At 40.1% G+C, this 16,625-nt stretch overlaps 1 protein-coding gene across 1 annotated transcript in view; it reads right to left on the bottom strand.

The window, feature by feature from the left end:
• The window catches only part of LOC136856771 (ribosome biogenesis protein BMS1 homolog), a 317,735-nt gene that overhangs the window by 98,850 nt on the left and 202,260 nt on the right, over nucleotides 1–16,625 (bottom strand). Inside the window, exon 14 of the mRNA XM_067134870.2 lies at nucleotides 8,788–8,918. Coding sequence (XP_066990971.2) covers nucleotides 8,788–8,918 — 131 coding nt within the window. The remainder of the gene's footprint in view (nucleotides 1–8,787; nucleotides 8,919–16,625) is intronic.

Below are 16,625 nucleotides of genomic sequence, written 5' to 3'. Positions count from 1 at the left end.
GTTCAAAATTTGCCGGCATTCCATGCATCTCTACAACACGACGATCCATCAGGAGAAAATGTTCTTGCTGTCTATAAAACTGTTACTTTTACTCAACGTCAGATAAAACCGGCTACTGCTACATCCTGATGCAAGTGTAATAGACTGATATAACTGGTAAGCAATATTCTTTATCCCAGGGTTAAATAATGCAAGTATAGAGCTTGAATTTCTTTTATGATTATGATTATGATTATTATTATTATAACCTGTGAGGTATAGCTATGAAGTGTTTATATCCATTTAGTATAAGTAGTATTATTACTTACATATGTACGGATGCCTCCCCTGCGAACCATGTGACCTTGTCGCGGTGGGGAAGCTTGCGTGTTCCAATAAAGCAGATAGCCGAGCCGCAGGTGCAACCATATCGGATGGGTATCTGTTGAGAGACCGACTAAGGAATGGTTCATCGAAAGGGGGGTAGCAGCCTTTCGGAAGTTGCAAGGGCGGCAGTCTAGATGATTGAGTGATATGGCCTTGTAATAATACTCTATATGGCTTAGCTGCATTGATACTGCTACACGGCTGAGAACAATGGGAATCTACAGCCGTAACTAACTCCTGAGGACATGCAGCTCTCTCTGTATGAATGATGTATTGATGATGGCTTCCTCCTGGGTAAAACATTCCAAAGGTAAACTAATCCCCCATTCGGATCTCCGGGTGGGGACTACACAAGAGGAGGCGATCATCAGGAAGATGGATACTGACATTCTGCGAGTCGGAGCGTGGAATGTTAGAAGTTTGAATCGTTGTGGTAGATTAGAGAATCTGGGAAGGGAGATGGATAGACTAAAGTTAGACGTAGTTGGTATAAGTGAAGTACGTTGGCAGGAAAAACAGGATTTTTGGTCAGGCGACTACCGAATTATCAACACAAATTCAACAGAGGAAATGAAGGAGTTTGTTTAATAATGAATAAGAAAATAGGGCAGCGGGTAAGCTACTACGACCAGCATAGTGAAATAATTATTGTCGTCAAGAGAGACACCAAACCAATGCCAAACACAATAGTGCAGGTCTATATGCCTACTAGCTCAGCGAATGAGGAAGAGATAGAAGATTTAATACAATATGTACAAGGTGACGAGAATCTAACTGTGATGGGAGACTGGAATGCAGTGGTAGGCCATGGAAGAGAAGGTAATACATTAGGAGAATTCGGATTGGGACAAAGGAACGAAAGAGGAAGTCGGCTGATTGAATTCCGCACTGATAATAATTTAGTCCTTGCCAATACTTGGTTCAAACACCACAAACGACGGCTTTATACGTGGACGAGACCTGGAGACACTGGAAGGTATCAAATAGACTTCATTATGATTAGGCAGAGATTCAGAAACGAGGTGTTGGATTGCAAAACTTTCAAAGGAGCAGACGTGAACTCTGACCACAACTTGTTGGTCATGAAATGACATCTGAAGCTGAAGAAATTGAAGAAAGGAAAGAATGCAAAAAGATGGGATCTAGACAAGTTGAAAGAAAAGAGAGTGATGGATTGTTTCAAGGAACATGTTGCAAAAGGATTAAATGGAAAGGCTGAAGGAAACAGAATAGAGGAAGAGTGGATAGTCATGAAAGATGAAGTCAGCAGGGCCTTCAAAAGCGGCCCGCCGTGCACTTTTCACTGTCGTATCCTTCCATTCTTTTGTCACTGTCTGCCCAATATTTATCCACGATTCATCTGTGTAAATTATAGCTTTATTTTGTGCCCTCAAACGTTTTATCTCCCTGAGATAGCTGTGCCTCCAATTAATAATTTCATCGGTTTCAGTGAAAGCTGCTTTATTACCCCGTCTTAAATAACGGAAGCCTATATCATGTAAAAAGCGATACAACGTAGTTTTTGGAAAATCGTGGCAAAGAATCTCCTCCATTTACGCGACTCAAAATCACGTTCAATGTCGGTGGTATGTTAGCAAATAAAAGAGAGTGAACCACCCGACGCATCCACTTCTAACAATTTCATCATATTTATTTTTTCTGTCGTCCTTCTCTTTTTTTTTTTTCCTTTCTTCGAGAGTTCCCAAAGGACCATGTGTGTGTTCCTTCCTTATAGCATAGATTGTTCTTTTGGAACAACCTGTAGCTTTAGCTGTTTCACTGATTGCGCTGCTCATATTCATAGTCTTTAAAAAATAATCCAGGACACCCATTATAATATTGCGTTCTTTTCCCCTGAGTTTACCTACGGAACGTTTCTTTTTAATTTGACGATCCATTATACATCCTTCTGCACTTTTTCTTTGAACTAAGAACTATACATACGAGCACGAACTGACAACTACACAGACTACACAAACACAATCCACATGTCCTCAAGAACTATACATTTATCACTGATCTTGTCTGGCTCCATGGCTAAATGGTTGGCGTGCTGGCCTTTGGTCCAGAGGGCCCGGGGTTCGATTCCCGGCCGGGTCGGGATTTTAACCTTCATTGGTTAATTCCAATGGCTCGGGGGCTGGGTGTGTGTGTGCCGTCTTCAGTATTAGAATTAATCACAGGTAGGGGCCCCATTCTTATAGACGCGCAGGTCGCCAATGCGGCGTCAACATTGGAAAGACCTGCACTCGGCCTCTTCGGAGGCCACACGCCATTAAATAATATATATATATATATATATATATATCACTGATCTTTATTTAATCAATCTTATAACACTGATTAAATGAACACCACTGCACACGGCTGCCAGTAGGCCTATATTTAAAAGCTCAGTCAGCCGAATCACTTGTGAAACGTAAACAAACGAGACATTCTCCCCGTCATAAATTAAGAGATAACGAGATAGGGACTTGAGGTATGATTTAAAAATAACTTCCATATTCGAAGAGCGTTTGCTTTGCTTTTAACCACGCCATGATCCTTCTGCACAGATTCTTCTAAATTAGATCCCCACGCACGAGCACGAACTCACAAACTACACAAACGAAATACACTTTCCTTCAAGAATTGTACATATGTCACTGATATGTATTTAATCACTATTATACATACTACTGGCGAAATGAGCACTGCACTGCATGTGACTGTCTGGAAAAGCGCATGTTTGGGAGATCACTACCGGTACTTCAGCCAGCCACCCGAGTCACATGCAAAACCAAAATTCAAGGAGATATTCTTCCTGTCACAAGTTAATAACTAAGCAAGATAGGAACTTCGGGATTGTTTTAAAAATAACTTCCATATCTGAAGACCATTTGCCTCGCTTTGACTCCCCATGTAAATTCAATAGGAAAGACGCTGGCAAGCAACTGACTTTCTCGTGCCTACACATAAAATTCCCTGAACACTGAAAATAAACGCATATAGTGCATTTTGTTATCATTTAAATTTAAAAATAAACTTATCTACATCGAGCTGAAATGTTTCTTTACCAGCAGTGAAAAAATTAGGAAAATAATGAATATAAAATAGGAGTTATAGCATGATAAGTTCTATGCAATGAAGATTTTGTATTTGGTGAAACTTTCCATTATATTACCATTTTCACACTAAATTATTTTTTTACATTTTTTTTGTTAACGGCATCAAATGCGCCTTGAAATTCTGTACATAACACGATATTCACCCATTTTAACCGATAACATTCTGATTCACGGATATTTGGCATACCCGCTGCATTAGAGTAGGACAGAGCTACCCGCAAAACATGGGAGAAGGAAAGATATGGAATTATCCCATTACTGCTGTACTGCAATTTAAGGTTGGAACGCTCTATAGACCTGATTGATGAACGACGAAAATACAAGAATGCTAGAAATGAAGAGGGCAGAAAAGAATACAGGCGATTAAAGAATGAAGTGGATAGAAAGTGCAAAGGTAGGTAAGGAAGACTGGCTGAAGGAGAAGTGCAAGGATGTCGATGGTTGTATGGTCGTAGGAAAGGTAGATGCTGCGAACAGGAAAATATAGGAAATCTTTGGAGAAAGGGAATCTAGGTGTATGAATATTAACAGCTCAGATGGAAAGCCACTTCTAGGGAAAGAAGATAAAGCAGAAAGATGGCAGGAACATATCCAACAGTTGTATCAAGGTGAAAATGTGGATAATTTGGTTCTGGAAAAAGAAGAGGCTGTTGATGCTGATGAAATGGGAGACCCAATTTTGAGGTCAGAGTTTGAAAGAACTGTGAGCGACCTAAATAGGAACAAGGCACCTGGAATTAATGACATTCCCTCTGAATTACTGACTGCCTTAGAAGAAACCAGCATGGAAAGGCTATTTATTCCATTTAGTGTGTAAGATGTATGAGACAGGGGAAGTCCCATCCAATTTTTGGCAGAATGTTGTTATACATAATTCCTAAGAAAGCCTGTGCGGACAGGTGTGAAAACTATCGCACCATTAGTTTAGTATACCATGCCTGCAAAATTTTAACACGTATTATTTACAGAAGAATGGAAAAACAAGTTGAAGCTGAGTTGGGAGAACATCAATTTGGCTTCAGAAGAAATGTAGGAACACATGAAGCAATCCTGACTTTACGCCTGATCTTAGAAGATCGAATCAAGAAGCACAAGCCCATGTACATGGCATTCGTAGATCTAGAAAAGGCATTCGATAATGTTGATTGGACCAAGTTATTTAAGATTCTGAAAGTGATTGGGATTAGATATCGAGAACGAAGAATTATCTACAATCTGTATAAAAATCAGTCTGCAGTGATAAGAATCAAGGGCTTTGAAAAAGAAGCAGCAATCCAGAAAGGAGTGAGGCAAGGCTGCAGCTTGTCCCCCCTCCTTTTCAATATTTACATAGAACAGGCAATAAAGGAAATCAAAGAGAAATTTGGAAAGGGAACGACAATCCAAGGAGAGGAAATCAAAACCTTGCGATTTGCCAATGATATTGTTATTTTATCTGAGACTGCAGAAGATCTCGAGAAGCTGCTGAATGGTATGGACAAAGTCTTGGGTAAGGAGTACAAGATGAAAATAAATAAGTCCAAAACAAAAAGTAATGGAGTGCAGTTGAAAGAAGGCAGGTGATGCAGGAAATATTAGATTAGGAAATGAAGTCTTGAAGGAAGTAGATGAATATTGTTACTTGGGTAGTAAAATAACTAACGATGGCAGAAGTAAGGAGGACATAAGATGCAGATCAGCACAAGCAAGGAAGAGCTTACTTAAGAATTTTTTTTATATATATATATATTTTTTTTTTTTTGCTACTTGCTTTACGTCACACCGACACAGATAGGTCTCATGGCGACTATGGGACATTAGCCTCAATTCTCTCCAAAAAAAACCATTAATGACCGAGAAAAGGCTTCCCCCTTTGAATGTGGATTTGACCCTAAAAGTTCATCCCGACTTCCCTTCTCCTTGACGTAAGAATAATTGTGAATGATGAAACGATAAATATAATTCAGATTATTTATTTTGAATTAATCAATCTTTTTGATTGGAAGTCAAATGTACTTATATACTAAATAAATAATAAGTTATCTTCCCCATCAATAAATAGAAATATATAAGAATAATCATACTACATCAACAAAGTGTCAATATCATGCAGCAGCTTCAAATCCAAAGTGATGATTGGTTGAGAAATGACACATTAAATGTCGTAATAAGCAGATTAATAGAAATGTAGTTCCAATAATGACATGGAGTCCATGAAATCCTGTTGCTACAAAAAAGGTAGATCCATTTTCAGGGCTGCGAACAGTGGGGTACTATCTCCCGAATACTGGATTCTGGCCGCACTTAAGCGACTGCAGCTATCGAGCTCGGTTGAAAAGAAATTTGCTCACTTCAAACACTGATATAGGAATTAGAAAGACTTTCGTGTGGAGTGTGGCATTGTATGGAAGTGAAAGATGGACGATAACTAGCTCAGAAAAGAGAATAAAAGCTTCTGAAATGTGGTGTTACAGAAAATGCTGAAGGTAAGATGGATAGACTGAATGATAAATGAAGAGATACTGAATCGAATTGGCGAGAGATCGATCGATTAGGCCAAATATGATGAGAAGAAGAGACAGAATGATAGGACACATCGTAAGACACCCAGGACTTGTTCAATTGGTTTTTTAAGGAAGTGTAGGTGGTAAGAATGGTAGGGGTAGACCAAGGAATGGATATGACAAGCAGATTAGGGCAGATGTAGGATGCAGTAGTTACGTAGAAATGAAAAGGTTAGCACAGGATAGGGTGGCATGGAGGGCTGCATCAAACCAGTCTGTGGACTAATGACTCAAACCACACCAATGTACGGATGATACGATCGTATTATTTGTGAGGTTATGTCATGAAACTTGCTGTATATATATATGAGTTTAGTTAATGTGAGAACCTGTAATTAATAGTATATCATTTATTATTACCTGTATGTATGATGTATAATCCATAGTAACATTGTGCAACACACTATAACATCGAGAATAACGTATCTTTGACACTAGATGCTTGTAGAATATTCTTTACATTATAACTATAGTATTAGGCACTCTAGAATTTACGAGAAAAGGTGTTGTGTAACATCCTTCTAGAAGCCTGGCCAGGCAACACATGTACAAGAAGCAGTCTTGATGGTGGAGTTGAGTTATTTTTTAGTTGGAGTTGTTTCCGTGAGCCCGTGGTGCGATTCTGATGACATGTTATTGTAACAGTCAAATGTTTTTCAAGATGGCAGTCGCATTCTTCATGTTTTGTTTATGATGGCAGTTGATTAGGTTGTGTGATTAATGTGAAAATAAGTTCTAAATAAATAAGTGTACACAACTAACAAGATTTTGTGTGCATCTTTGTGGATACATCAACGCACGTCTCGCTTACCGGGTTCGACCAACTTCAGCGGCTAGCGATGTATAGGCCTAATCGCAGACGTTGAAGGTCAACGAACGAGTTTATTGCGCCGTGGTATGCTGATTCTGCCCTTGCATTTTTCATGCACATACCTCACAATTTCATCTTCAACTTCTTTAAAGCATCATTGCTGCGTACTACTGAATGCAGTTTTTGTACAGTACACATTTATTAGCAATCTTTGTCTTCACGCTAATGCTAAATATTGGCTTTAGTTAGGCCTACGCAGTATTTTCTTGTGAGTGCAAAATTATTCTACATTTCCGAGTGTTTAATAACCATTAACTTAAAATTGGCATCATATTATCGACGAGAGCTCGTTGAAAATTTGCCAGCTATACCTGTTCCATGTATCTCCACACATCACAAAAATATTCCTGCTGTCTATAAAACTTATTTTTATTATGCGTCAGGTACAGTAGACGCGTTATAACTCTGCCACTGAGTTGCCGAATTCGAAGGCTCGCATGTTTTGATGCCATTCTGCAGATCAGATAAATGTTTTTGTAGAGGCTAATTGAACGTCATTCTTCACTATTTTTCGAGATGTTACACAGAGGCACTGTACAACCAGTTGACGCATCTAGCAATATATAAAAAAGAGGCGGTCGTTTGTTGTCAATGATTTTTGTTTGTGTGGGCGCGTGCGAGGGGGAAGGGGGGAAGAAGTTGCGTGGTTACCGCGGTAGTTGTCAGTGGTGTTCATTCCTGTTAGGCCATGAATGCAAGATAACCCTTGTTTTTTCACATAAGATTCTGAGAAAATAACGTCGCCTTAGATTTGGAGAAATATGGTATCACTCCCGAGGCTTCTGTGGCAAACATTCCAGTTTTCTTCTTCAAACTACGTCACCTAACCTAACCGTATGTGTATCATGAAAACATATTTCAAACGCATGTAGAGAAATTATAACCTCCTCGCTAAAAATTTACATGGGAATAGCCTTTCCAAAATTTAACTTGACTCGAGAAAGTATGAACTATCCTCTGAAATCAATGATGTACTCTGCCATATCTTGAGGTGTATCACATTCTTACTCAATTTCAGTATACAACAATAAAATCAAGAGATCGTTTACCTCAGCCTTTATTTTTAACGAGTCAACAACTGCTATCAGCCACGTTATTTACGAATTTATTATGAGAACATGTTATTCTCTTTCATTTCACATTTTCTTTATGGAACAGCAGTTGTCGGGTATTACTAATCGATTCCGATGCCGCCTTAAAATGTCGACGAGAGAACTCTCTAGAGGACATAGCGAGGAAATGATACTGAAGATGATCGATCGCATTCAACGTAATCGCTGGAGTGCATAAATATCGGTAACGGAAAAATAGCGAGCGCTTAATCGCTCGTAATAACGGATGCATCAGTGACAGGACTCTCACTGTAACCGAAGGATAATGCACAGTTTAATATAGGAATTTTGAAGGGACAGACAAAAATTCTCGTTATAGCGGGGTTCTTATTATATGCCGTATTCACTATAACGGACTTCTACTGTATTCAGATTTTGCAGATCAAATAAATAAATTAATAAATGAATAAATCAATAAATAAATCAATAAATAAGTAAGTAAGTAAGTAAGTAAGTAAGTAAGTAAGTAAGTAAGTAAGTAAGTAAGTAAGTAAATAAATAATTGCAATATTGTGTGTTTGCCCTGCCAGTGGCACCACTATCTCCACTTCATGTGATCATCAGCCCTGCTGAGGTAGAGATATAAGCTCTTCAAGTTGTCATGTACCATAGTGTCCCATTGTTTCTTTTCTCTCACCCCTTGGGTCTCTTTACAAGGACTTCCCATATCAGAACAATTCACACAGAGAGCGGAAGCTTGGCTCTTGAGAATGAACAGATTTGAGATGTCCACTGAAATTATATTTGTTACTAAACCACAGAGGCTATAACAGAACATGTGTGCTTACCTGTGTCTTAGGTTATCCTCCAATTTAGCATATATAGGAATTGTCTGAAAGCGCCGCCAACCAAGAGACACAATCAGAGGATCTTGATTTTTTAAAATCTTGTTGTACCATCTATGCTTCTTAAGACGTACCTTGTTAGTGAGAAAACATCTTATTAGCAAATGCAATCATTAGAAAAGCAACATTGTGTCAGGATAAATACATTTAGTGCCCTTTCAACATTATTTATTTTATTTTATTTTATTTATTTCGTGTATAGCATGAAATGAATATATATATATATATATATATATATATATATATACACATGTAATACAATAACAAGAAAAAATAATTTCAGATCAGAATGTACAGTCCTTCCATCCACTTAAATACTGCCTCAGACAGAATCAAAAAATCAGCCCAGCTACCAGAGTAGGCACGTAGCTTACAGATGCCGATGATGTGAGGGAAAGTTTGATGTGAGGGTTGATGTTGCTCACGTCCGTAGGTATAATAAAGTATCCTGCACATGACCACTGGGTGGTGCTAAGTGAGCAATAATATTCTGGCCGCCAGTCTATATCAAAAGATCTCCTGGTTACTACATGATGTCAAGAACACCCAATGGGAACACCTCTTTTCAAAGCTCCTTAACTCTCTTGGTGCCAGGCAGTAGTGTGAGCACCCGCCCTTTAAATTGCCAGAGCTGATCTGGTCGGCCTTTATAAATCCAGTTGGAAGTTGCCAGAGCCGATTACATCGGCCGGCTTAAAATTCTGTGATATACATAATTTTGAGGCAACCTATAGTGACATGCATACTTTTGTTACAACCTGTAGTAAAGGGGCTACACGTTATTGTGTGCCTGGCCTTGCTTTGGCAGTTCTAAGAGGGTGTTATACCTTTCACAAGAGTAGTTTCCTGTGTTTACAAATACTGCCAACCAGTCAGTAAGAGATTGATTGCTCCTTGCAGTGAGTGGATTTGTGACAGGAAAGTGGCATGTTGTTCACATGATATTTTTTCAGCAGGTATTGATGACAATAAATTAATGCAGTATTCAGAACAGTTCGAAGTTAATGCGGATGATTTATCGGATAGCGATAGGGAATTTAGTTCAGAGAGTAGCGACGAAATTTTACCGGGTACTCTGAATATGGATGTAGATGAAACTAGTGATAACGAATATGATGATGATGTCTCTGGAAAACATTTTGTGGAAATTTGTCCCAATGAACCCGACAACATTCCTCAACCTTCTGTCTCCTTCAAGGAAGTTCTTGGACGTAAACATGCCCTACCGTCTGATTCTCCGCCCATATCATACTTCAATTTACTTTCCACTTACTCTCTGCTAAACCTTATAGTCACATATCATTACCTAAATGCCGGTCTCCGTGGGCCAAGTGTAGCGTGCCTGCCTCTCACCCGCAGGTCATGGGTTCGATTCCCGCCCAGGTCAAGAATTTTCGCCTGGTCCTGAGGGTTGGTTCGAGGTTCACTCAATCTAAGTGAACCTAAGTGATTGCAATTGAGGAGATATCTGAGGGTGAGAGGGCGACCCCGATCTGGAAAACCAAGAATAATTACTGAGAGGATCCGTGTCACTGACCATGATTCACCTCGTAAACTGCAGGTACCGAACTGAGCAACGGTCGCTTAGTAGGTCAAAGCAAATCACAGCTTTAGTGCCATACATTTCTTAATTTCGTAAATTCTGTTGTATTGTAAAATTATTTTTCTAATATATACTACAACCGAAAACGAGAAACTATTTTTTCTGAAAACAAAAAACTATAATATCAACTACTATTTTCTACTTATTTAATAATTCAGAATTATTTTAATACTGTGTTGTCCGCACGTAGAAAATCTGTTGTCAGTATTCGCCAAACATCGATACATACACACGAATTTTATCGGCGAGTACAGTAAAATTGTCTTGTTTTTACTAGTGACATATGTTTGAATTTTTATTTTTTAAGTTTTCATTTCTCTCGTTCAAATTAGTTATTCTATAGAATTGTATTTAGAAATACATTATACATAATTATGTATAATTTTTTGTATCCTAAATTATTTTTTCAAAGTAGATATTGAGAGAGAAAGTGCAAAAATATTTTTCTCTTCCTAAAAATAAACGTTATCGACAACTATAAATCAACAATAAAACGTCTTTGATTCTTTATTATCACTCCAAACCAGTTTCTTATTCTACGTAGTCGATATGTAGAAAATTTCATGCCGGTATTTGCTATACACCGGTAGATATACGCAAATTTTAAAATATATGTATTTCCACTGAAAATGGCCTGGCACTTAACAGTAGTAGAGTGGAGGCGGAGCTCTGGCCTCTTCCAGCTTATGGGGAGCGGCCGACCAGATCGGCCCTTGGCTCCAAGAGGGTTAACAAGAAACTTTGAACCTTCAATGAAATATTATATAGCAATATATACTTCTTTCCACCAATCTATCTTTATTGCCAATTGTCAAAAAATACGAAAGATATAAATTCAACAACAATAAGTGAAGTTTTTAATCAAGTATGTGAATTTGTTGCGTTGGTAGTTGGTTGACATGCAAGTGTTGCAATCTTCATCTCAGTCTTCTTCTTCTTCTTCTTCTTCTTCTTCTTCTTCTTCTTCTTCTTCTTCTTCTTCTTCTTCTTCTTCTTCTTCTTCTTCTCCTCCTTCTTCTTCTTCGTAGCAGTGTTTTGTTCAAGACTGCAGTTTATTAGTGTCTGTCTGTCTGTCTGTCTGTCTGTCTGTCTGTTAGGTCATCATCAGCCCAGAGGCTGGTTGGATCCTCAAATAGCACCACAGCATTTCGTGTGTGCGTCTTTGTGGATGCAACACTGGCGATTGTGGGACAGGACTGAAGAATGATTTTCGGTAGTGAATACGAGTGTGAGTGGGAATCAGTACAAAATGCAAGTGATATTGAAAAATATGTCTGTAAAACAACTTAAAGACGAACTCACAAAGAGAAATCTTCCGATGAACGGCAATTAAGAAATCATTGAAGATGCAGTTACGAGAAGATCTCATCGAAAACGGTGAAGATCTCCAAATTTTTTGAATCGAGGTGGATGAAGATCTGGGCTCGTCACCGGAAGAGGAGGTAAATATGACTACAATGTGTTCCAACTTAATGAGCATGATACAGACACTCAATTCCACTTTAACAGATAAAATTTCGAAAGTAAATGACAAAATCTCAGACGAAATTCCTCAAGCTAAAACAGTTTTAACCGGATAAATATCTCAAGTGTACACACAGGTTTACAAAGTAGAACAGTGCCTAAAAGTGAAAATTTCAACTGTAGATAATAAAATTTCAACCCAAATTAGCGATGTCAGTAATCAATTAATACAGCAGATATCGGACATCAGGACAAAACTGGGACAGGTTGAAAAGATCAATAGCAGGGTAAGCCAGCTGGAAGGGGACATCTCAAACCTCAAGGAGGAGGTGGAATTCCCGGTTTTCGGCATGAAACAACAGGTTGAGGGGAGAATTTCTACCGTCGAGGGAAATTTTGATAGCCATATCTCTGCCATTGAAGGAAGGTTAGAAAGCTGGATTTCGACCTCAAGGGAGATGTACAGAATATGAGAGAGACCATCCTTCACGCGGTATAAGATGGATTTAATCAAACAGGACCTATCACTATCCCTTCAACCCCCTCAAACTTAACCAGCAATACAGGACACCTAGACCCCGAAGGTGAATACAGAGTCTTCCACGGGCAACTGGAAGAGAACCCGACTAGCTTCATCGAGGGATCAGTCAGTCTACTAGAAAGGACTAATCTACCAGAGGACTTTTACGTTCAACTAATCACGCTACGGTTAAAGGGGCAAGCCACTACTGGGTGGAATAACTTGAAGGGCCTAAACATAAAATGGACTGATTTCAAGAGGGAACTCCTTGCTAGGTTTAATTTCGAAGGGGTGAAAAGTTCTGTGAAAAGGAAACTACTGACTGATGCACAACCCATTGGCATGAGAGCTAGCGCTTTCATCCTCCAGAAGTACCAGCTCTTCAAGCGGCTAGACCCTGAAGGAAGCGAGAATGAGATCTTACCAGACGTCGTACAGCAACTCCACGATATGATTAGACCCCTGGTGAAGGTATCGCAACCGAGATTCTTTGATGATCTACGTAAAATCATCGCCCAGTTGGAAGAAGAACACAAGAGTAAAGCCACGGAAGAGACCAGCTCAGTTAGGAAATGCTACCAGTGTGGAAGAACAGGACATCTGAAGAACAAATGCCCAACTTTGGCATCGAAAAACTAGGTGCGGCCCATTCTGGATTGAGGGGGGATGGGACCAGGAACAGGAATGCGCCTCAACACCGGACAGACAAGCAACCCTGGTCAAGTAGGAAAGGGATTGGTCAGACTGCAAGCAGAACAGGCCAACCTTGCCCAGCCATCATCTTGAGAACAGGCAACGAGAATTTTTCAGCCATACTCGACAGTCAAGCAAGCCATTCATTTGTAAATGGGATTGTTGCCAGATAACTACCGCCTATGAAGTATCACCATCTCGGAAGGGTAGTGGGAGCAGTGGACAGGGTGACCTATTCCATCCAAGGACAGACTAACCTAACCGCTAAATGCATGGACCTGCCCATTCTAATTAACGTTGCAGTGATTCAGAACCTAACACATATTATAATACAAATGTTGATTCCCATTGGGAATCTGAAATACTGGATCCGAATTAGTGAATAGTCGGTCCGTTATTGCACATTATAAATTTTCCAGCTAACTCATTCCTGGTTGCCAGCGTTTTGCCCCAGTGTGCTAAGTTGGGCTCATCAGTTGGTAAATAGCAAACCTACCATGATGCATGGCTCGTGCATACCGTGGAGGGCACTGTGTAGGCAACTTAGAACCATTGGCAGTGCCAATGCACTATCAGAAACTTTGTCTCATTTTCAATAATTGATGCTTGCCTGACCATCAGATGATGCGGATGTTGATTCCCATAGAGAACCTGAAATATTTGTTCCGAATGAGTAAATTTATAATAACAATATAGTTGGTCCATTATTGGACATTATACATTTTCCAGGTAACTCATTCATGGTTGCCAGCGTTTCGCCCCAGTGTGCTAAGTTAGGCTCATCAGTTGGTAAATGGCACACCTACCAAGATGCATGGCTAATGCATACCATGGAGGCCACTGCGTAGGCTACTTGGAACCACTGGCAGTGCCAATGCACTAGAGAGACTTTGTCTCGTTTTCAAAAAATGACGCCTGCCTGGCGATCAGATGATACAGATGTTGATTCCCAGGAATGAGTTAGATGGAAAATTTATAATGTCCAATAACGGACCAACTATATTGGTATGACATCATATTAGGTCATGACTTTCTGGTAGAATACAAGGTGATCCTAGACTACGCAGCTCATGAAGTCTTAAAGACAGATGTCTGAGGGTCGTTTGGCACAATGGAAATCTCCAGACTCACAAGGATATGGAAGTTGACGTAGACCTGGGAGATATCTAGTTAACGCACCTTCAACCAAGTGAAGAAGAGCTAAGACACCCCATAATGGACTTTCCAGACGTCATCACCAACAAAATACGCTGGAGTACCTCTGTAACGCACATCATTGAATGCAGCACTTCCTCACCCATCAAGCAACACCCATATACAATCAACCCGGATAATCGCAACTTTGTCATTCAGAAGATTCAAGAGATGGAAGGGCAAGGTCTCATCAAACCGTCTACATCCTGTTGGGCTTCGCCTATCTTCCTACCAAAAAATAAGAATGGGGAGTATCGACGGTGTGTGGACTTCCGCAAGTTGAATGAGAAGACCGTTAGTGATGCCTACCCCACACCCATACCTGACCTGAAAGACTCACTAAAACAACTAAGTGGACCTAGGATTTTCAGTACGCAGGATTTCAACTCCGGATATTGGCAAGTGGAGGTCGAGGAAAGTTCTAGACCACTGACTGCCTTCATGACACTGAGAGGATAATTTACAGTCATGCCTTTTGGACTGAAGAATGCTCCTGCAACCTTCATGCGACTGATGGATAAGGTATTGTCTGATATGTTGGAGATTTCTGCCAAGCGTATGTCTAAAACATCTGAATACACAAAAAGAATTTTCAAGAACATCTTGTGCATCCGAAGAAAGTGCTGGAAAGACTGAAGATTCATGGACTGACTTGCCAACTGGAGAAGTGCCACTTTGCCCAGTCCCGCGTAGAATATCTTGGCCATGTCCTAACATCCGGAGGCTTAGAAAGGCACCCCAAGAAGAATCAAGCTATCGAGGAAGCTGAATGCCCGTGGACCAAGTGACAAGTACGTCAGTTCCTTGGCTTGTATGAATGATATAGCAGCTTCGTGCCACACTTTGAAGAGAAGGCAATACCACTCACCAATCAACTCCATAGCAACCGCCCGTTCCGATGAACCAGCAAGGAAGAGGCAGCATTCCAAGGCATTAAGGCTGCGATATGCAACGATTCTGGTCTAGCCCATCCCGACCCTCAATGGAAGATGTGCCTGCAGACAGACACCAGCAACTCCGGCTTAGGAACAGCGTTATTACAGGAGAGGAGTGACGGCGGAAGGGGCATCATCGAGTATGCCAGCAGAAAGCTATCTCCCACCGAACAACGCTGCTGCACTGCCAAGAAAGAAGCCCAAGCTGTGGTGTGGGCCATGGGCAAATTCAGAGGCTACTTGGAGGAAAGGAAGTTTCAGCTGTACACCGAAAATGCAGCTCTCGAATGGTTGAACTTGGTCTCTGGCTCAAAATCTGAACTGATGGGATGGGCTCTGTTAATCATAGAATTTCATGTTGATGTGTATCACATCCCAAGATCGACAAACATAGGAGCAGAAAGTTTAAAAAAAAACAATGCTAACTGTTTGTTTTACTGTAGTTGTTTCCACTTGAAAATGTTTGTTGGCATGAGTCAAAAGTGGGTAAAGTCTAGCTGTAAAGATGTTCTTTTGGGGTCGTGCCACACAAAAGACGCATTTGCTGGTGAAGAGAGCTGGATGAAAAAACATTTTTCAGTAAGAACTGGTTGAAGTGTTCTTATCCGCTTTATTAGTTTAAAAACAAAAGACGGAATATCGGTGATTAATGTTTACAAAGGAAATCTCCAGGTAGTTTAATGGTTGACCTATACGTCATTTCTGCTGTCGACCTCTGGCATGATGTAAAAGCGGAGACCAATTAAGACTAATGGTAGCTTGAGGACCCAGTCGTCAGAGAGCTGTGCTTTCAAAGCAAATTTCAGCTGATGGTGCCATCTTTCAATTTTGCTGTTTGTTGCTCAATGATATGCTGTAGTCTTGATGTGGGTAATACCTAGATTAGTGGTCAGCCTCTTGAAAAGCTGGCATTCAAATTGTCTTCCACGGTCAGTGGTGATGATCTCGGTATGCCGAAACAAGATATCCATGTGGATAATACTGCATGGGAGATGTTTTCTGCTGTGAAGTCTACAATGGAACAGCCTCCAGCCATCTTGAGAACCATTGATATTTTAGGGAAGGAGGCAATGGTCCAACTATATTGAAAATTATGTGATTAAATTTGGAATTTTCTTGCATGTACTCTCGAACTGCACTGTTAGTATGCTTCCAAACTTTACACCTCTGACAAGGAATACATGTGGATGGCCAATATTGGATGTCTTTCTTTAGTGATGGCCATATGTATCGTTCTTGTAGTAGATTTGTTGTACCTTCTAATGCCTAGATAAGACAGATTGTGTACCGAGTCAAAAGTCACCCACCAGTATTGTGAAAGCATATATAGTTGAAGAGTGCCACGAGATAAATCACAGGTAAGTTTCATGCC

This window comes from Anabrus simplex, chromosome 1, assembly GCF_040414725.1.
Source record: "Anabrus simplex isolate iqAnaSimp1 chromosome 1, ASM4041472v1, whole genome shotgun sequence".
Classification (NCBI taxonomy): domain Eukaryota; kingdom Metazoa; phylum Arthropoda; class Insecta; order Orthoptera; family Tettigoniidae; genus Anabrus; species Anabrus simplex.
Note: the sequence above shows the minus strand (reverse complement) of the source record. Positions and strands in the feature narration are given on the sequence as shown.